The 22494-nt window shown below is 41.8% G+C and overlaps 2 protein-coding genes across 3 annotated transcripts in view; one reads left to right on the top strand and one right to left on the bottom strand.

Annotated features, from left to right (window-relative positions):
- The window catches only part of trpn1 (transient receptor potential cation channel, subfamily N, member 1), a 49444-nt gene extending 32287 nt beyond the window's left edge, over positions 1-17157 (bottom strand). The window contains exons 1-18 of the mRNA XM_064979897.1: positions 16823-17157; positions 16321-16422; positions 11853-11948; positions 10372-10485; positions 9866-9970; positions 7536-7634; positions 7249-7350; positions 6856-6957; positions 5307-5405; positions 4858-5058; positions 4580-4681; positions 4281-4379; positions 2529-2657; positions 2077-2205; positions 1567-1683; positions 1269-1367; positions 704-904; positions 369-467 (exon numbers count right to left, since the gene is read on the bottom strand). Coding sequence (XP_064835969.1) covers positions 369-467; positions 704-904; positions 1269-1367; positions 1567-1683; positions 2077-2205; positions 2529-2657; positions 4281-4379; positions 4580-4681; positions 4858-5058; positions 5307-5405; positions 6856-6957; positions 7249-7350; positions 7536-7634; positions 9866-9970; positions 10372-10485; positions 11853-11948; positions 16321-16422; positions 16823-16969 — 2142 coding nt within the window. The 5' untranslated portion in view covers positions 16970-17157. The remainder of the gene's footprint in view (positions 1-368; positions 468-703; positions 905-1268; positions 1368-1566; positions 1684-2076; positions 2206-2528; positions 2658-4280; positions 4380-4579; positions 4682-4857; positions 5059-5306; positions 5406-6855; positions 6958-7248; positions 7351-7535; positions 7635-9865; positions 9971-10371; positions 10486-11852; positions 11949-16320; positions 16423-16822) is intronic.
- Positions 17158-17758: 601 nt separating this feature from the next.
- LOC135549690 (cilia- and flagella-associated protein 20) lies at positions 17759-22441 on the top strand. Of its 2 annotated transcripts, none has more exons than XM_064979896.1 (6): positions 17759-18110; positions 18599-18678; positions 18780-18891; positions 19644-19832; positions 20299-20409; positions 22284-22441. In XM_064979896.1, the coding sequence occupies exons 1-6, from the start codon at positions 18027-18029 to the stop codon at positions 22284-22286; spliced, it is 579 nt and encodes a 192-aa protein (XP_064835968.1). In that variant the 5' UTR covers positions 17759-18026; the 3' UTR covers positions 22287-22441. The 2 variants fall into 2 exon arrangements, with proteins under 2 accessions (XP_064835968.1, XP_064835967.1); XM_064979895.1 differs by having other exon boundaries at positions 17761-18110; positions 22281-22441.
- The last annotated feature ends 53 nt before the right edge of the window (positions 22442-22494 follow it).

The raw sequence follows: 22494 nt of genomic DNA, 5'->3' as shown, positions 1-22494 counted from the left end.
CCAATAACTGAAAAGTTGCTGGTTCAAATCCCAGAGCTGACTATGTGGCAAATCTGTCAATGTGCCCTTGAATAAGGCACCCTAATTGCTCTGGATAAGTGCGTCTGCTAGGATAGATTAATGAATGATAGTTAAATGCAACCAGGGGGGAATCTGGCCATGCTGATAGGAAAGGCACAGGTAAAATAACAAAGAAATTAGACCAGGACTTTGTATGTAAAATGAGATTGTCGAAGTTACGACTACAGAGACATTTCCTTCAGGCAATATTTACATTTTAATTTGTCTATTTAGCGCAGACAAGATTTAAATAGACACAGACAGCCACACACAGACAAAGGCAGTGTCAGACAGAGAAACAGACTCACTATGTCTGTGGCAGTGATGTCTGCTCTGAGATGCAGCAGGCTGCTGCACACATCCAGCTGTCCACTGATGGCAGCGAGGTGGAGAGGAGTCTGCTTCGTCTGGGGTGTCAAACATACAGATGTTCAGAACACCTTATTTCTCTTTATGGATCAGGAGTCGACAAATAAAAGTGTTTCTTAAGAAAGAGAAAGATATGGCAAGAGACTTTGCTAGGTGTTCGATAATAACTTTACTTCCTCTGAGCACACAGATTAGCCTTGTGAAACTCTTCCTATGACTAGGGACATGTTCTCAAGACCTCCATAGTTGAGGGGTCATTGCTCAGCTCACTGACCAGGGAGAGAGCGTCGATGCTGGCCAGGTGTGTCTCCACCAGTTGTCTGACCAGGCTGGCAGAGCCGTTCTGGGCCCCCAGGTGTAGTGGAGTGAGGCCCAGCTTGGTCTTGGCGTTCACAAAGGCCTTATGGGACAGCAGAATGTCAGAAATGTCCTCGTGGCCCCGCTGTGCTGCCAAGTGGAGAGCTGCCTTGCCGTCCTGTCAGATACATCAGAGTTGTGTTCATTAGGCTCCAAACGGAAGAAACCGAAACAGGGAGGCACTATGTAAACTTGTCCCATAACAAACGCTAGTTTTGGTTTTGTAAGTGGAGATTTGGGCCGGCGTCCTGTAGGATACATCAGGGTTTTGCTCATTAGGGCACGCAGCACAGACATGACAATGTCATATATTCTTTGGCTTTTATCCTGCTTGAGTCATGATGACCACATTGCAGTGACTCAGCAAAATGAAGGTTTTACAGCTCAGCAGGCAGTGGCAGAGTTGAAGAGACAGAGTTATGATGTGGTACAGTATACTGAATTAGCCAATGGAAAAGTCTGAAACATTCCAGGGCCCTCACCTCATCAAAGACGTCCACCCTGGCGTGGTTCTGAAGCAGGATTCTAACAACCTCTGTGTGACCTCTCTCAGAAGCCAATAACAACGGGGACCAGCCGTTCTGTATGGGCCCACAGAGAGTGCCCTCTCAGTAAACAATAACACATGACCAAAAGGCAGTTCATGCCACTTCGGGATTTATACTCACCCACAAAATAACCATTTAACAGCAGTACCAGTTATTTTACAGCAGTAAATCCATATTTAAATATAATGAGAAACTCTCCAGTAACACCCAAGTAACATAATTCTATCAGTACCTTGGAGTGCTTGTTGACTGCCATCTGCAGGCGACTGGAGGGAACACTGTTGAGCATCTCCTGTAGGACGTCAGTGTTTCCCACTCTGGCACAGTAGTGAAAGGGAGTCTCACAGGACTACAGGACCAGCCGAGAGCAGGGAGAAACAGAATGAGACACAGATGTACCTGTACACCTCAATAACATAACACCAGAACATCTAACTACTATTCAGCTACCAAACAGAACGTGTTGTACTGTACCCCCATCTGCTGTAATGTACAGCATTGCTTAAAGGGATCATTCACTCAAAACACATCAACTATAATCTTGAAAACTTGACATTTTTGGGGATTGTATTGTAGCGATCCTCCACAACATGATCCATGTTACAATTCCCACCAAGTTGTTTAACACTATCGGCACAATGCATAGGGTGTTTGTAGACAAATTAATAAAATGCTATAGCTATTGTTGACAGACAAATACAAAGATACAAATCATGATATCAGACTGTTCCTTGTGCCATACCTCTCTGGTTGCGGCAGTGATGTCTGCGTCATATTCCATCAGAATCTTGATAATGTGTACGTCTTCTCCTTCTCTGTGGACGCTCTCCTTCTGCAGTTCAGCAGCCAAGTGCAACGATGTCTCCCCTTTCTGCAGTCACACAACAATAGAAAACTGGTACATCAAAATCAAGAAATAAAGTGACATACAAAGAGGAGTTGGCCAAATTGCATGGGAAATGGAAAATGCAAAATGGAAAAACATTTCTATAATAGAACAATGATCACAGTAATATTTCTATAATAGAACCTCTATCCCATCATCTGGTCCTGTGTGGCTCAGTCGGTAGAGCACGGCGCTTTTAAAAAATCCCACTGGAACCACCCATATGAACATTTATGCACGCATGACTATAAGTCTCTTGTCTGTGAAATGGCATAAATGTTGATTATTATCATGAGTCTTATTCTCACCCTGTTCCCCTGGCTCACACAGCACTGGGCTTCCTCACGGCTTCTCTCACTGGTCAGATAGGTGAGAATATCCTCCACCACATGGGCATGACAGTGGCGCACAGCGACATGGAGAGGGTTCTCTCCAGCCTATGAATACAGAAACATACACATATTTCAACATACACACACATGCATGCATGCACATAAGGTGCCTTCGGAAAGTATTCAGACCCCTTGACTTTCTACATTTTGTTACGTTACAGCCTTATTCTAAAATGGATTAAATAGTTTTTTCCCCCTCATCCAATCTACATACAATACTCCATAAAAAAACTGAAATATCACATTTACATAATTATTCAGACCCTTTACTCAGTACTTTGTTGAAGCATCTTTGGCAGCAATTACAGCATTGAGTCTTCTTGGGTATGACGCTACAAGCTTGGCACACCTGTATTTGGGGAGTTTCTCCTATTCTTCTCTGTAGATTCTCTCAAACTCTGTCAGGTTGGATGGGCAGCATTGCTGCACAGCTATTTTCAGGTCTCTCCAGAGATGTTCGATCGGGTTGAAGTCCGCGGCTCTGGCTGAGCCACTCAAGGACATTCAGAGACTTGGCCTGAAGCCACTCCTGCGTTGTACTTTGCTCCGTTCATCTTTGCCTCGATTCTGACTCGTCCTTGCCGCTGAAAAACATCCCCACAGCATGATGCTGCCCCCAACATGCTTCACTGTAGGGATGGTGCCAGGTTTCTTCCAGACGTGGTGCTTGGCAAACATGGCCAAAGAGTTCAATCTTGGTTTCATCAGACCAGAGAATCTTGTTTCTCATGGTCTGAGAGTCTTTAGGTGACTTTTGGAAAACTCCAAGTGGGCTGTCATGTGCATTTCACTGAGGAGTGGCTTCCGTCTGGTCACTCTACCATAAAGGCCTGATTGGTGGAGTGCTGCAGAGATGGTTGTTCTTCTGGAAGTTTCTCCCATCTCCACAGAGGAACTCTGGAGCTCTGTCAGAGTAACCATCGGGTTCTTGGTCACCTCTCTGACCAAGGCCCTTCTCCCCCGATTGCTCAGTTTAGTGGGGTGGTCAGCTCTAGGAAGAGTCTTGGTGGTTCCACATTTCTTACATTTAAGAATAATGGAGGCCACTGTGCTCTTGGGGACATTCAATACTGAATACATTTTTTGGTACCCTTCTCCAGACCTCTGCCTCAACACAATCCTGTCTCGGAGCTCTACGGACAATTCCTTTGACCTCATGGCTTGGTATTTGCTCTGACATGCACTGTCAACTGTGGGACCTTATATAGACATGTGTGTGCCTTTCCAAACCCTGTCCAATCAATTTAATTTACCACAAGTGGACACCAATCGTTGTGGAAACATCTTAAGGATGATCAATGGAAACAGGATCCACCTGAGCTCAATTTCGAGTCTCATAGCAGGGTCTGTATACTTATGTAAATAAGGTATTTCTGTTTTATATTTGCAAAAAAAAAATGTTTTCTCTTTGTCATTATGGGGTATTGTGTGTAGGTTGATGAGGATTTTTTGGGGATTGAATTTAAGAATAAGGCTGTAACATAACAATATGTGGAAAAGATGAAGGGGTCTGAATACTTTCCGAAGCCACTGTACATACAGTACAACCACATGAAAAAACACATACATGACCACAAAAAGGAAGTGTTTTAGACTACTGAAAGTGGGAAATAGACTCAATGTGCCATTGTTACACTGGTTAGACACAGAAAAGTGTTTCTACTTGACCTTAGATCTCCAGGTGAGGTCTCCTCCTTCCTCTTTCAGGGCTCTCATCATCCGCAGTCCACCGTGGCGAGCAGCAACATGCATTGCTGTCTCCCCATTCTGACAGAGAGAGAGAGAGAGAGAGAGAGAGAGAGAGAGAGAGAGAGAGAGAGAGAGAGAGAGAGAGAGAGAGAGAGAACAGACAGAGAAGTTGGAAGTTTATGTGGAACACAATCGAATAGCCTTGCTTTCAGACTCAGATGAGCCCTCTGATCTGATAAACCCACTCATCTCTGGCCACAGTGAAGGGGAGCTCTAACCTCCTGCTCTGCGTTGACATCAGCCCCGCTCTTCAGCAGCATCTCAGCCACCTTTTCCCCCTCCTTCACTCTGGCAGCGATGTGCAGCGGGGTCTCCTGGGCCTTCATGCAGGGGCAGACGGAGGACAAATGGACGGTAGAGGTTAGCAGCACATGCCAACAATAGCAGTTACTATGGTACGAAAACCATATTACTTTCCACACCATTGTCAGATATACAGCACAAATGAACAAATGTTGAATTTTGTATGTTTCTAGGACATAAGTGTATGTCTCACCTTGCCTCCATTGAGTTGGACCTGAGCCCCAAAGCCCAGTAGCATCTGCACCACGAGGGGCTTGCAGTTCTGCACAGCGATGTGTAGGCCCGTCAGGCCGTCTTTAGTGGTGGTGTCCACGTGTGCCCCCTTCAGGAGAAGAGACTTCACTACAGCCGTGTGACCTTGCTTGGCTGCAGCATGGAGACACATTGCACCTGACTGTGGAGGTGTGAGGCCAGAGTATGATACATCAATTATAGGTAGGGTTAATTTTATAGGATACATTAAATAACATAGTAAGAATGGATCACATATACATAATGATGTATTCTAAATATTTGGCTATTCTCATTCAGTATCTGTACAATGCAGTGCATTTGAAGATGTGATATTCAAATACAATTTTAGGCCAGTGATTTATGCTACTTTTTAAAAAAGTGCCCATTGGACACCTGGACTTCCTGTACCTTATTGGGCATGTGCAGTGGGACCCCTTTCTTCAGGAAGGTGAGGGCGGTCTCTGGGTGTCCACACTGGGAGGCTACATGCATCAGGGTGCTGCCATCCTAAGAGAAGACACTGTAATGTATATAAAGTCTCTGGAAGACTGCAGACTGGTTTTAGAAGGTCATACAAAGAGACGGAAACAAATGTGCTATTTTTATAATTTGAGGATCAACTGGTCGGGATTTCTAACTCTGACTTTTACATTATTCATGCTAATGACTACTACAGCTTCTATAGCCAGACACCATCACAGTAACTAATGACTACTACAGCTTCTATAGCCAGACACCATCACAGTAACTAAGGATTACTACAGCTTCTATAGCCAGACACCATCACAGTAAGTAATGACTACTACAGCTTCTATAGCCAGACACCATCACAGTAACTAAGGATTACTACAGCTTCTATAGCCAGACACCATCACAGTAAGTAATGACTACTACAGCTTCTATAGCCAGACACCATCACAGTAAGTAATGACTACTACAGCTTCTATAGCCAGACACCATCACAGTAACTAATGACTACTACAGCTTCTATAGCCAGACACCATCACAGTAACTAAGGATTACTACAGCTTCTATAGCCAGACACCATCACAGTAAGTAATGACTACTACAGCTTCTATAGCCAGACACCATCACAGTAACTAAGGATTACTACAGCTTCTATAGCCAGACACCATCACAGTAACTAATGACTACTACAGCTTCTATAGCCAGACACCTTCACAGTAAGTAATGACTACTACAGCTTCTATAGCCAGACACCATCACAGTAACTAATGACTACTACAGCTTCTATAGCCAGACACCGTCACAGTAACTAATGACTACTACAGCTTCTATAGCCAGACACCATCACAGTAAGTAATGACTACTACAGCTTCTATAGCCAGACACCATCACAGTAACTAATGACTACTACAGCTTCTATAGCCAGACACCATCACAGTAACTAATGACTACTACAGCTTCTATAGCCAGACACCATCACAGTAAGTAATGACTACTACAGCTTCTATAGCCAGACACCATCACAGTAAGTAATGACTACTACAGCTTCTATAGCCAGACACCATCACAGTAAGTAATGACTACTACAGCTTCTATAGCCAGACACCATCACAGTAAGTAATGACTACTACAGCTTCTATAGCCAGACACCATCACAGTAAGTAATGACTACTACAGCTTCTATAGCCAGACACCATCACAGTAAGTAATGACTACTACAGCTTCTATAGCCAGACACCATCACAGTAAGTAATGACTACTACAGCTTCTATAGCCAGACACCATCACAGTAAGTAATGACTACTACAGCTTCTATAGCCAGACACCATCACAGTAACTATAGTACCAACCAAACACAGATGTAATGTATATCTAACAACCGCCACAGGACTCATATACTTTATTATCTTAATCATGGTTCCATATGAGATCATAGTCCTATACTGTAACTGCACATATGGCTTGTTAAGATGTAGTGGTGGTAACCTACCTTAGTTCTGGCCAACACGTTGGACTTGAACTTCTCTGTGAGGACCTCCACCACGTTGGTGTGGCCACGCTCTGCAGCGATGTGCAGAGGCGACCTGTCCATCTGGAGGTTAGAGGTCAGATAATGTGGTAAGGGGCACATGACAAAAAACTATTGAAACTCACTGGTGGACTACAATACAATACATAATTGGGCCAGTTTCCCAAAAACAATTGAACCCTGGTCTTGGATTAAGAGGCACTTTCAATGGAAAATCTCCATTGAGCATGCTTTTGATTAGGACTAGGCCTAAACATTGTCCTGAAAAAACTTGGCCTAAAACATGGCTGAAACAATGGGATTTAGAAGGTTTTTTTTGTATAATACAGTTGGGCTTCCGTCCTTCCAACCCACCTTGTCAGTGACATTAGGGTTGGCCTTGCTCTGGTAGAACAGTTTCAGCAGCAGCACATCTCCCTCCCAGGCAGCTATGTGGAGAGGAGTCTGTCCTTCCTCCTGTCAGACAGGAAACAACAGATGTACAACTGTTGTTTTTACTGTCTCCATAACAATGTCTTGTCTATGAAGGTTTACCAGAACAGAATGCAGTGCAGAGAACAGTATATTAAGTTTGATTACTCATGCCTGTGACAGTCTTGTCTCCCTGTTTGCAAGGGGAAACTAATACACTGCCTACTCACATTTTGGATGTCTACATTGGCCCCATTCTCAATGAGGACTTTGGCCATCTCCAGGTCCGTCTTTCGGCAGCAGACATGGAGAGCTGCATCTCCACTAACCTGAAGTACAGTATCAAACACATCATGTTGCACAGACTCACTTTGTTGCTATGTTTCTACACAGTAGCCTGGTCCCAGATCTCTTTGTGCTGTATTGCCAACTCCTACAGTTGTTGTTATGGCAAAGAATATAGGAGTTGGCAATACAGCACAAAGAGTTCTGGGACCAAGCTACCTATCGATGTGGACACAATGGCCATTATTTCCTCAGTTTCGAAGAGAAATTGTCAGCCAGATCTACTCTTTCACAATGTTCCCTCTCTCCCAGGCCATCAGGTTGCTGCCATATGTAACGTGTAAAAAAAAAATGATTTTAATAGTGACTATAATTACATTACAATCATTGTGAGTTGTGTCATAAACACCACATGTAAATAGAAAGGCCAGACCAAGCCTCTAAACCCCTGGAGGTGGAGCCCAGAACACAATCCTCAGAAGACACAGAGGTCAGTAAATCAACCAAACAAGAAATGATAAAAAACTGAAAAACACTAAAAACATATTAAACACCCTGATAAAGTGGTTTGGGAGATTTGCACAGATTTTCCTTTAAAACTGGGCTCTTTTTCTGTAAGTGCTCGGTTAACCTATTATCCCATTTTCACCATGACTTACAGGGCTGGCCACAATTGGAAACATGTTTCTACTTTGGGCTGTATTACTAAGTCATGGTTTAATATGTCACAGAGAGTACTTTAATAGTGCCATTAGAGCATGAAGGGAGGGAGGGAATCAAAAGACTGGTGTCATTTGACATAATGTTATACATGCTAGACTGCTGTTATGTGACATAATGTTATACATACTAGACTGGTGTTATGTGACAGTGTTATACATGCTAGACTGGTGTTATGTGACATAATGTTATACATACTAGACTGCTGTTATGTGACATAGTGTTATACATACTAGACTGGTGTTATGTGACATAGTGTTATACATGCTAGACTGGTGTTATGTGACATAATGTTATACATACTAGACTGCTGTTATGTGACATAGTGTTATACATACTAGACTGGTGTTATGTGACATAGTGTTATACATACTAGACTGGTGTTATCCATACTAGACTGGTGTTATGTGACATAGGGCTATACATACTAGACTGGTGTTATGTGACATAGTGTTATACATGCTAGACTGGTGTTATGTGACATAGTGTTATACATGCTAGACTGGTGTTATGTGACATAGTGTTACACATGCTAGACTGGTGTTATGTGACATAGTGTTATACATGCTAGACTGGTGTTATGTGACATAGGACTATACATGCTAGACTGGTGTTATGTGACATAGGGCTATACATGCTAGACTGGTGTTATGTGACATAGGGCTATACATGCTAGACTGGTGTTATGTGACATAGGGCTATACATGCTAGACTGGTGTTATGTGACATAGGGCTATACATGCTAGACTGGTGTTATGTGACATAGGGCTATACATGCTAGACTGGTGTTATGTGACATAGGGCTATACATGCTAGACTGGTGTTATGTGACATAGGGCTATACATGCTAGACTGGTGTTATGTGACATAGGGCTATACATGCTAGACTGGTGTTATGTGACATAGGGCTATACATGCTAGACTGGTGTTATGTGACATAGGGCTATACATGCTAGACTGGTGTTATGTGACATAGGGCTATACATGCTAGACTGGTGTTATGTGACATAGGGCTATACATGCTAGACTGGTGTTATGTGACATAGGGCTATACATGCTAGACTGGTGTTATGTGACATAGGGCTATACATGCTAGACTGGTGTTATGTGACATAGGGCTATACATGCTAGACTGGTGTTATGTGACATAGGGCTATACATGCTAGACTGGTGTTATGTGACATAGGGCTATACATGCTAGACTGGTGTTAGGTGACATAGGGCTATAGTTGCTTGGGTGTACCCAACGCACTTCTGTACTTTGATTGGTTGTAAATTACACAATAAGTTGTACATTTTGGGCCAATGCTTATATTGGGCCAATGCTTAACCTAATATCAAATTAATGTTGATTATGTAACTGTCCATTCATTTTACCTACACAGATATCCTATCCATTTTAAAACCTTACCCTTTAACGTAATGTGTCAATAAACATGTGTCAATAATGTGTCAATAAACATTAGGTAGCTATTATTATGAATGCTATATATACAGTATAGTTCTTATTCCTAAATGAAACCATGTAACCCCAGACACCTTAGTTGGCTCTTACTGTTTTCTGAGCCCTAAGCTGAGGCTCAGATAGAGTTCCAAGGAGCTCCCTAACGATTCCAACATTCCCGGCTTCGACGGCTAAGAGCAGTGGAATGCAGCCATCCTGGACACAGACACAAAGAGATGGAAACAATGACTGTCTGTGAGCTGCAACCCAGCGCAGTCAAGAGCCAGAAAATCTCCTCAGGGTAAAGATAATATACTGTGAAAGTCAGTGGGTGCATCTGAAATGGCACCCTATTCCCTATATAGCACACTGCTTTTGACCATGGTCCATAGGCAGGGCCCATAGGGCTCTGGTCAAAAGTAGTGCCCTATATAGGGAATAGAGTGCCACTTGGGACACACAGCCTGTGCTTAGCTTATATATACAGCACAGTCGGTTATTCCAGTCATTCGAGACCACACAGTAATACATTTGATTGGCGGATGAGGTGAGAAGTGATGGATGAGAGGGAGAAGAAGAGTGTGTCCCGCTGCGGTATCATGTGGCAGATACCCTACCTTGTCTGGTACGAGCCGGGCCTCTTTGCTGGAGAATTTGAGCAGTGTCTGGATGGTACCGAGGGATGGGGTGGCTCGGGAGGCAGCAAAGTGGAGAGGCAGCTGGTCCTTGGGCTGGTATAAGGAAGAAAAGAGGACAGAATGAGGGATATGGTTGCAGGTTAGAGTTTTTTTTGTCAAGGATCTTGTTCTGGAGGGAGCACTACAGAGTGGTCACGAGCTGGCACAGCCACAAAGTCATAAAATCAGATTTTAAACCTAACCCTAACCTTAACCCTAACCTTAACCACACTGCTAACCATAATGCCTAACCCTAACCTTAAATTAAGACCAAAAAGCCCATTTTTGTTTTCATGACTTTTTACAATATAGCCAAGTTTGACTTTGCAGCTACCCCATCTAGTGGAATTTACTCAGGTCTGACTCCAAGGCAAGACGCATGACGATAAACGTCAACCTGCGATATGGTTAGGAATATGTTTTGGTGATGTAGCCAAAATCCATGTCAAAGATGCATCTGAGTCCAACACATTTTGTCCACTTGATTAATTATTTATCTAAACATCATCATCTTGGCATTATTTTTGATCACACTGGGGGATCATTCAGTTCGGTTCACAGTTTCTGTATTCTTGTCTGTATGGGAAACAGCTGATTATTTTGACGGCACTTTTCCCGCCACTAGTTTCCTTAGAGAGTCCAGGATTGTCAGCACCCTTGGGAACATGGGTCTGCACGATGAGCCAATAACAACCATGGCTATTTTCTTCCTCTGGAGATTACCACAAGCACATTTCTCTCTTTCTCTCTCTCTCTCACTCCCCCTCTCTCCCCCCCCCCTCTCTCTCTCTCTCTCTCTCTCTCTCTCTCTCTCTCTATCGCTCCCTCTCACTCTCTCACACTCACTTTCTCTCTCCCTCTCTGTCTCTCTTACTCTCACTTAGCCAAATAATTCACAAGTAGATCACTTTATGTAAAATCATCTTTTCATGCTCTATAGTGTTGGCTGAGTTGGGCCTCTGCTTAACAGAAAATATGAATGCCTGCAGATGTTTGCATGGGCAGACATTGCTATAAGAAACCACCTGATAGATTAGTCATCAAACCCCCACTAGACAGTTTGATCCTATTGAAGGTACCAGACTGTCATTTGTGTCCTCTAAGCCCATAGTGGTTCCTGTCCGTCACACAGACTCTGGATGTCATAACAGGTCAGCTCGGCCAAAACTCACACAAATAATAGCAGTTTTCAGTTACCACTGAGGAGAGAAAAGGGCCAAATAAGCCAAACCACGGGCCTGTTTAGGAATGCTATCCTCCCTGGGCTGTCCTCAGCACAATGTCTGGGGAATAGGTTTGGAGGTAAAGGTAGAAGGGTCAGATGGAGAAAGGAATAGAACAGAATAAAATAAAATGTATTCAATATAGAATATAGAATAAAGAATACAAAGAGGCTTACACTGGGGCTAGAGACAACCTACCCCTCCTAGTGAGTCAGGATCTGCCTTTCTGGCCAGGAGCTTCACAATGTCTTCCTTGGAATATGCTGCAGCTACATGCAATGCAGTCCTGCCATCCTATAGGACACAAACAGAGAGACTACATAGTCAATTCTGGCCGAACATAATATGATTATTGCAGATTGATGATTAGCTCAGACTGTGCACACACACACCACCCTAATTTACAAATTGCACTGCATTTAAGATCCTGCCAGGTCTCAGTAAATATTATCCTTCCATTGTGCAGAGTCTGACTTAATGTATGATTGAAGTATGATGATCAGTCTATAATGTGATTCAGAGTTGCTCAAACGAGTGCAGATGTGGTTGCAGCCACCAATCCATCAGTCTGGGATTACAGTTTTTCTACGAGGGAAGCATTTTTTACCCATGCTGCTTTGTGGAGTAATGTATAACGTCTGTAACCTCACATTGAGGCACACCACAGAGAAAATCCTTAGGACAGTCTGCAACCCGGCCATGAGATATTTCACAAGCCACCCATCATTTTTTTTTCTTATCGCATTTTTTACTTCTGTCCAAATCTGAAATGGAAGTGCTCTGTTGGGGTGAAACAATTACAGAGTTGGAAAGGACTCCAATGAGGCAATGCCAACAAAAATAAGGAGAGGAGAAGCAGTGTGAAAGCTAGCTATGTGTACACTCTTACAAAAAAAAAGTTCCAAAGGGGTCCTGCAGCTGTCCCCATAGGATAACCCTTTTTGGTTCCAGGTAGAACCCTTTTTGGTTCTAGGTAGAACTATTTTTGGTTCCATGTAAACCCTCTGTGCAAAGGGTTCTACATGGAACCCAAAAGGGTTTTACCCGGAACCAAAAGGGGTTATTCAAAGGGTTCTCCAATGGGGACAATCAAAGAACCCTTTTCGGTTCTAGATGGCCCCTTTTCTTCTAAGAGTGTATGTATGATGATCTACAAAATACATCCTTTCTCTAACTGAAGAGACCCAGTAAAAATACTGCTTAGCTCCACATAAAAAAGAAATATTGTAGCAAGCTTAGTAAAGTATTAAAGTATGTTTGGAAACACACAACTTGTCAAACAGTGTGGAGTAAATGGACAGCATGACTGATTTTCTACCAGTGCCATAATTCATATAGAGTAAATGTTTTGTTACACACCAGTGCAATGGTGAGAAGCTAAATGTTCTATATAAAGGACAGAAAGACCCAATAATTAATAGAGAACTATCTTTGAACTGACAAAAATAATGGCCAGAAAATGACAGGATAAAAACTAAGATTTTAGGAAGTGACACAGAGACTGTAAAAAGTTAACTGTGGGACAGCCCTTCTCTCATTAAAGAGTCTGTAACCTCACATTCCTGCTCTCCTGAGTCTACGTATTCTGACTGACACAAGTAGTCTCTCTCTCTCTCTCTCTCTCTCTCTCTCTCTCTCTCTCTCTCTCTCTCTCTCTCTCTCTCTCTCTCTCTCTCTCTCTCTCTCTCTCTCTGCTAATAACTGCTCTGGCTTCCTACTCATCCATTGGCTACACAGTATTCCAGAAGCACCGCAGCGCGGGAACACGCTGGCATGTTCAGACACACACACACACACACACACACACACACACACACACGTTGGCATGGTCAGACGTTACATTCTGCCACCCCAATGGGATGAGACTGCCAAACCCAGAGAGAAACCCTCTCAGATCAGACGTTCTCGGCTCTGGCTCTCTGGCTCTCTGGCCTCAGACAAACGGCTCTAAATCGTTCCAGACAGGGCTGTGGGCTGTGCACATCTGCACACACTACTGCAAGGGACAAGGGATTAATGTCTCAGCACACACAGTTTTTACTGGACCGACTAGGACAAACCATTTATTAAGTCTCTGCTTACAGATGTACTATCTTAATTTGATCACTCTGTTGTCACAGAGAGCAGCAGGTAATGCAAATTGTAGTGTATTCAAGGCTTAAAAAATGTTTCTAAAGTTTGTAATTTCCAGTTTAAAAAATCAGAATTGATTTATCATATCTAAAAATGTATCAACCCCTACAAAAATGTCAATGAATTATAATGAATAATTCACATTTCCTGTTGCTGCAGGATTATTTTCCTGCTGTGTGAAACTGTTCAAATTAAGATAGCATGGTGCTCTGGTCAAGATGTCAAGATGGGTAAGTGATAAGTAATGTATTGCATTCCAATTGCAGAATATGTCTACCAATATATCTACCAATATATCTATCACTATATCTACCAATATGTCTATCACTATATCTATCACTATATCTACCAATATATCTACCAATATGTCTACCAATATATCTACCAATATATACATCACTATATCTACCAATATGTCTACCAATATATCTACCAATGATAAATGTTTTAAGTGGCTTCACTAGATACAATGAAAATAAATTGCTACAGGCTTAAATCCATACTTCTGGGGGTTTTGTGCATGGAGTGGAGAGATTGCATTTGCACACCATTAAATTCCCCCATAACTCATAAGTCAGTAAGGGTTTCCATAGATTGTAGGTTTGAGCTGAAGTGGAAACATTAGGGCAGAACAGCAACAATAGACTACAATCATAAACTATAACACATCAAATGAAAATATGAAATGAACTGAACTAAACCCGGGAGCAAATTTATCGGAAAATACAACACTTGAGCTCATACTAAATAGAAACATGCCCGGGATTTTACAATGGAGACTATGATGCATGAAGTAAACCTTTATAATGATTCATAATTTCCGATTTTTCCCTATGGTAAGCTACAGCTAATTATTTTTTGCTCTGGTAGCCATCTGGGCAGCATAGGTCTATAAAAGAGCCTTTGATTATCTCTTATGGCTGGTTAAAGTCATGGCTACTGCCTCTGGCAGCCTGGCATAGCAAATGAGTAACCCTGAAGTCTGCAATCAGGCTAAACACAATGAATGGCCAACAATGAAACACTTGCAGATCCTGATTGACTAAGTTTATTGAGGGGTGAATATGTTAGACCTCGTCAGTCTTAGCCTGATCCCAGATCTGTCTGTGCTATTTACCACAGGAGTCGGCAAGAGGATAAACAAAATGCTATTTGAAAAAAAAACAAATAACCTAATAAAAGCATCATGTTTGTTTACTTTTTCCCACAAGAAAGAATGTGTTTTTATGCTGATTACTCAGCCTGATCCCAGATCTGTCTATGCTGTTTACCATAGGAGTTGGCAAGAAAGGATGAACAAAATGCTCTTAAAAAAACAACAACAACCTGATAAAAACATCATGTATACTTTAACCCACAAGAAAAAAAGTGTTTTTCTGCTGATTACTCAGCCTGATCCCAAATCTGTCTATGTTGTTTACCATAGGAGTGGACAAGACAGCAGACAAATCTGTAATCAGGCTAAGTAATCAGCAGAAAAAACAATTCTATCTATGGGAAAAAGTCAACATGATGCTTAAAATAAAAGCTTTAGATAAACAACAAAAGGGTGTAGCCCACATCATCCCAATTTCAAAGAGTTAATATTGCCATATAAAGCAGTATTGTATGTGGACGCGGTGGGAAGGGCAGTCTACTTTCCTAAACAAGCTTTAAAATATTTCACTCAATAAAGGAACAATTCCCACTGTCAGCAGGCCTACAGTATTTTTAGATATTCAACTGCTTTTGTGCTCAATCTGCTTCAATGTTCAAGATTTCATAGATTTTTACTGCCTATCACAGCTGCTGTACACATGTGACATCATTTTTTTTATAGTGAACATGGGGAGAAAAACACCTACTGAAATGATTAGTCTGTCTAGTTATGTCACCACTTTATGGCAGTGTGCGTTATCCATTTAATAAGGGAGGCTTCAGATATTATATCACACATTCTGGAGGTTCCTACTATCCCTGTTCCACCACAAAAATAAAATGTGTGAAAAATGTAATTTTCTAAAAGTTTGGCTATTCATGAGGAGATACAGCACACCGAATTATTGTTTTGTCATTCTCATCATTGTGTTGTTTTGATTGTGACTCGCAATAGAATAGGACCCAGAAGAGATGCCTAGTGAGTGTCTCTACTGTAAAGGTCAGTGCCGCCAGTACGCCCACTCCTCTGCCAACAACCTTTACCTCAGAAGCAACCCTGATCTACCCCACAGACAGAGTTCTAATAGCAATACCACCAATTCTATTCCTATGATCTACCCCTATTACCCACAAGTCCTCTGCACTACTCTCGGGTCCAGTTAGAATGAGAATAGTGGTGCATACTTACATAGTTGTTTCTTAATATGTAGCCTGAAAATAGACTTTGTAGTCATCCTGCAATGTAATTTTACAATGAGTTTATCAAGGTGTTACGGTATATGCGTACAGCAGTCGGATTGCTGCCCTTGGATCAGTGCATCATCGTCGGAAACAATCCGACTGCTGCTCTTGGATCAGTCCATCATCATCCTCATCCTCATTAACACTTTCTTACCTTTGTCCTTTCACTAGGGCTGCCTCCTAACTCCAGTAGTCTGTCTACTGCAGACAGGCGGTTCTCCCTCACTGCAATCATCAGGAGACTCAAGCCAGACTCCTGGAGGGAGAGAAGAATCAACCATATCTATCTTATTAGCTGACTCAATAGTATCAAATAGCTATCCACCAACATTTCATAATTGAAATAAATGATTTGATATGCTTGAAATAAAAATGTTGCATATATTCTTTCCCGCAAAAAAATATGTTGGCAAAGGATGCTGGTTTTAAGATACGAATAATCATATCTTTCTTTATAGCCCACAAATATGTGTAGGCTATAAATGTATATATACATATATATAGCCCAAATATATTTGATTAACATTAAGCTAATTTTATGTATTCATTGACTTTACTGAAGTCCCACCCTGCATTACATATCATACTAATGCACATCATGATAATAAACCGGTAAAAAAACAGTTTAGATTAAAAAACAACCACAACCATTTTACCTCATCGATCACGGTTAGTTCTGGGTCTCCCTTGTCCAACCCTTTGATTGTCTGCTCGAGCGCAATCCATTCACCCTTCAGAGACAGCTGCAAGAGTCGCTGGCTGGTCCCAGAGTTGACTGAAGATGTCTCAGACATATTTTGCATAGGCTACCATTCGTTTTGTAAATGCACAATTTACACTAGTACATCTAATGAGAATATAGTTGTTTCTTATTGCGCGTGGCTAAAAGCTATGTCCTCGTGGCAGGTGTAATTCGAAAGTAGCATTCTGATTGTAGAATTGGTGCTTCAAGTTTCCCCGTCTTTGTATGAGGTAGAATAACCAGCATTCCGTTAACTCCAACATGGGAAAATCCACCGCCCCTATCCACCACTAGTTAAACTTTTATAACTCCGCCTTTGTGCTCTTGTTACCTTGGATTCGTCTGTAGACTAGCCAAGACCCCCACTTTTCCCTCTATTTTGTAGGCTAAACATGATGATAATGACCATAGAGCTCTGATAGGTCTACGCGCTTTAGTAAACTCATTTTGGTAATTTACTGTTCCTCCTCCATCTCATCATCCTGTGTCTGTCTGTGTGTGTTTGTGTTTGTAGAACACATACTTAGCCTTCATCTGTGATTAGAAGAATACATAATTTGTTTTATTTCATGGCTAATAAAAAACACAATAAGCATTGTTTATTCAGAGGTTAGCAAGATTTTTTTTGGGGGGGGGGTGACACGGTGTTACAATGTTGCAATAATCTTTGTAGAAATTTGCATGATGTTACTTACAGTCATTGAGCTATATTATAATGTTACAATGTTGCAGATCATCATCAGCTATCCAAGCCAAAGCTTTGTGTTACCATGGTAACTGATATGCGTCAACAATTAAGTCCTACGTAAAACGCGTTGCGTTTCATAGCAACTCAAAAATAGCAGAACGGGAGACAGCGATTAAGGGCATTGTTCATATTGCTGGAGATAGACAGTGGGGCTGGACGGCATACTTTATTCCCAGTAACATTTAGGGGTTTCTGACGTTTCTTTTCATATAAGACGCTTTTATTTTTTGTCGTTTGGCTAGGAGGAACTAATGACCATTATTTTGTGCCACACGGAACTTGAAGTTGAGACAAAAGATCAAATCAAGTAAACTAAAGTAACGTTACAAGTAACAACAGATGTGGATGAGACGGTGTTATAAACGCGCAAATGTTTAAAAACACCTTTCAAAGTGGATTCCTATCTATCTTGTATAGCATTGGGAGCAAACCTCTTCAGATATGGGATAAAAAGGTAAGCAGCGACTTACACAAGCCTACGCATAAATTAGCTTGCTAACTAGCAAGTTTGACATCGGCTTGCTAGCTAAAGAGCAGGGCTTGGTATGGTGCTAAGCTCCAGGGAGCAAGCAACTAACGTTAGCCATCTAACTAACCAGCTTACTCATGACAATGGCAATAGAAACCTCGAAGCTAGTTTGCTAACGTTAGCTGGTTTTGTGTTCCTCAAACTGCCCTGTGTTTAGCTAGCACTAGGGCATATTGTGTTAGCTCAAATTTGTCAGCGATGTTACAGTATTGTCATTGTACTGTCTTAATCAAGGCTTAGCTAGCAAGCTAACTAACGTTTGTTTATTAGCTTGGTTAGATATCCATTAGTTCTCCAGCTTCCCTTATCTTCCTGGGTTCACATTTAATACTCACACGCATTTCTTAAAAGTAGTAACATTAGCTAGTACAAGCTAGCTAACCCATTACAAACGGTTGCGTGTGCTGTTACAGGTCAGGAACGGCCACATAAAGCGGATTACAGACAATGACATTCAGTCGCTGGTGCTTGAAGTGGAGGGAACAAATGTCAGGTAAGCTTGTTCCATCTTCATAGCCCGTTTTGGCAGGTCTGCTGTTTGTGCATCTCTTCTTCAGTCAACTACATCCAACCACGTGTCCTTAAATTCAACAGCACAACCTACATCACTTGTCCGGCAGACCCAAAGAAGACACTTGGCATCAAACTCCCGTTCTTAGTTATGATCATTAAGAATTTGAAGAAGTATTTCACTTTTGAAGTCCAGGTAGGTTATCATCCAAGTCAACAATCAGAGCCATTGCATCTATCTGTACAATCATGAAAGCTGTGCTTTACTGTATTATAATTATTTTAATCAAGTCCTCGTAGGTTTCCGTTAGCCGGTAATAGACTGCTTTTGTCCGATGCTATTTTTTGTTGAAAAGCGATAAATAAAATTTGCTGCTGGTCAATTGTCCAGGAGAATAAGAAAAAAATCCCATTGCAAAATAACTTTAAAAAATCTTATTCATTGATGTAAATATCAGTCGATATAAATACATTTGACTGGTCATGCTTATCAGTCTATAGATTAATTTGCATAATTTTGTGGAATTAAATTGGCGGGTGTGGACAGTATATTTGTATGTATCTTATTTATCACACGCTTACAGCATACAGGTATAGCGCCTTTGAGTGGAAAATGTGCCAGATATTGCAAGAGCTACTGCTGAAGCATCTTGTGGTGCTTTCAAGACAACTGGGAACTCTGGAAAATACGAGTTCAAATAATGATGTCAGTGATCTTCAGGTCGGAAATTCAGTGCTCTAGGCCCAAGTTCCTGAGTTGGAATTCCGAGTTAGATGACCGTTTAAAACTATTTTTCCCATTCTGAGCTCCCCCCCCGGAGGTTGGATATTTCAGAGTTCCCAGTTGTTTTGAATGCAGCATCAAATGGCAATGGAGCTGGAGGCAGTATGCATTTTGAAAACATATACTTAATTGTTTGAAACCTGAAAGTTTTAATACAATCCCAGGTGCTGGATGACAAGAATGTGAGGCGGCGGTTCCGGGCCAGTAACTACCAGAGCACCACTCGGGTGAAGCCCTTCATCTGTACCATGCCTATGAGGCTGGACGACGGCTGGAACCAGATCCAGTTTAACCTGTCTGACTTCACACGGCGGGCCTACGGCACCAACTACATTGAGACACTCCGCGTACAGGTCAGTCAGAAAGGCTCACGGACCAGGGTAGGGTCATGGTCCAAGATGCAATATACGGATCTTTTACCGAGTCTGGTCCCTGATCTTCGTGCTGCCTTGCCGACTCTTATGGTCATTGCCATGGCAAGTTTGGTGACCATAGGAGTTGGCGAGACAGCACACACAGATCTGGGACCAGGCTAGCTCTTACATCAAATGTGTGTGGAGGAATAATAAGATACTGAACTCATTGTTACTGTAATACACACTTTAAAAATGGGGTGTCAAACTGATTTTGGTGATTGTTAATGAGCTTGATAGTCAAATGGTAGAAATGTAGTTCCATTATCATTTCTACAATGTTTCTATTTGGTGTTAGTCATTTTAATGTATTTTGAGTTCTCTCCCCCATGCTTTAAAATATTAGTAAGGGTATGTTCTGGACCAGATTAGATATTGCAATACCTTGCCTGTGTTTTTGTTCCAGATCCATGCAAACTGCCGCATACGGAGAGTGTACTTCTCTGACAGACTGTACTCGGAAGATGAGCTCCCTGCAGAGTTCAAACTTTATCTACCCGTACAGAACAAAGCAAAGGTGAGTACAAATAATGTCCATGCCAGTTGTCATGTAGGACTACTACAGCTCAGACTGGGTTTCTCCCTAATGGCACCCTATTCCTTTTATAGTGCACTACTTTTGACCAAGGCCCATAGAGCAAAAGTAGTGCACTTACAGTGCCTTGCGAAAGTATTCGGCCCCCTTGAACTTTGCGACCTTTTGCCACATTTCAGGCTTCAAACATAAAGATATACAACTGTATTTTTTTGTGAAGAATCAACAAGTGGGACACAATCATGAAGTGGAACGACATTTATTGGATATTTCAAAAAAATGTAACAAATCAAAAACTGAAAAATTGGGCGTGCAAAATTATTCAGCCCCTTTAAGTTAATACTTTGTAGCGCCACCTTTTGCTGCGATTTCAGCTGTAAGTCGCTTGGGGTATGTCTCTATCAGTTTTGCACATCGAGAGCCTGAATTTTTTTCCCATTCCTCCTTGCAAAACAGCTCGAGCTCAGTGAGGTTGGATGGAAAGCATTTGTGAACAGCAGTTTTCAGTTCTTTCCACAGATTCGATTGGATTCAGGTCTGGACTTTGACTTGGCCATTCTAACACCTGGATATGTTTATTTTTGAACCATTCCATTGTAGATTTTGCTTTATGTTTTGGATCATTGTCTTGTTGGAAGACAAATCTCCGTCCCAGTCTCAGGTCTTTTGCAGACTCCATCAGATTTTCTTCCAGAATGGTCCTGTATTTGGCTCCATCCATCTTCCCATCAATTTTAACCATCTTCCCTGTCCCTGCTGAAGAAAAGCAGGCCCAAACCATGATGCTGCCACCACCATGTTTGACAGTGGGGATGGTGTGTTCAGGGTTATGGGCTGTGTTGCTTTTACGCCAAACATAACGTTTTGCATTGTTGCCAAAAAGTTCAATTTTGGTTTCATCTGACCAGAGCACCTTCTTCCACATGTTTGGTGTGTCTCCCAGGTGGCTTGTGGCAAACTTTAAACAACACTTTTTATGGATATCTTTAAGAAATGGCTTTCTTCTTGCCACTCTTCCATAAAGGCCAGATTTGTGCAATATACGACTGATTGTTGTCCTATGGACAGAGTCTCCCACCTCAGCTGTAGATCTCTACAGTTCATCCAGTGATCATGGGCCTCTTGGCTGCATCTCTGATCAGTCTTCTCCTTGTATGAGCTGAAAGTTTAGAGGGACGGCCAGGTCTTGGTAGATTTGCAGTGGTCTGATACTCCTTCCATTTCAATATTATTGCTTGCACAGTGCTCCTTGGGATGTTTAAAGCTTGGGAAATCTTTTTGTATCCAAATCCGGCTTTAAACTTCACAACAGTATCTCGGACCTGCCTGGCGTGTTCCTTGTTCTTCATGATGCTCTCTGAGCTTTTAACGGACCTCTGAGACTATCACAGTGCCGGTGCATTTATACGGAGACTTGATTACACACAGGTGGATTGTATTTATCATTAGCCATTTAGGTCAACATTGGATCATTCAGAGATCCTCACTGAACTTCTGGAGAGAGTTTGCTGCACTGAAAGTAAAGGGGCTGAATAATTTTGCACGCCCAATTTTTCAGTTTTTGATTTGTTGAAAAAGTTTGAAATATCCAATAAATGTCATTCCACTTCATGATTGTGTCCCACTTGTTGATTCTTCACAAAAAAATAGTTTTATATCTTCATGTTTGAAGCCTGAAATATGGCAAAAGGTCGCAAAGTTCAAGGGGGCCGAATACTTTCGCAAGGCACTGTATATAGGGTGCCAGTTGGAATGCAAACACTGTCTCGTATGCATCTCAAAGAATGAGCAATATCAGTCAAAGTACATTATCTGTTGCAGTTATTGTAACTAATTGACACGTTTCTTTGCAGCAGTAACGTAGCGGAATCGATTCTCCTCCCCCATTCCAGATGTGAATTTTATTTGCAGATAGTCTACATTTGTTTTAATGTTTTTGCTTTGAAGTATTTTGGAACCATGTGATTATTTTCTCTGCACAATAAACATTTTGTAATTTTGAGTAAACCCTCAATGATTGTGCAACAAATGTATCATTAACAAGTACTGGTCAGTGTAAGCTCATGG

The sequence above is a fragment of the Oncorhynchus masou genome, chromosome 12 (assembly GCF_036934945.1).
Source record: "Oncorhynchus masou masou isolate Uvic2021 chromosome 12, UVic_Omas_1.1, whole genome shotgun sequence".
Taxonomy (NCBI): domain Eukaryota; kingdom Metazoa; phylum Chordata; class Actinopteri; order Salmoniformes; family Salmonidae; genus Oncorhynchus; species Oncorhynchus masou.
The sequence above is the reverse complement of the archived record's forward strand: the minus strand, read 5'-3'. Positions and strand labels throughout refer to the sequence as shown.

What these genes read in the sequence shown, in the direction of transcription:
- LOC135549690 (XM_064979895.1), top strand. Translation starts at nt 18,027, where the DNA reads ATGTTTAAAAACACCTTTCAAAGTGGATTCCTATCTATCTTGTATAGC. An exon ending in GTGGAGGGAACAAATGTCAG is followed by an intron (nt 18,679 to 18,779) that starts GTAAGCTTGTTC and finishes TAAATTCAACAG; the next exon opens with CACAACCTACATCACTTGTC. An exon ending in ATTTCACTTTTGAAGTCCAG is followed by an intron (nt 18,892 to 19,643) that starts GTAGGTTATCAT and finishes ATACAATCCCAG; the next exon opens with GTGCTGGATGACAAGAATGT.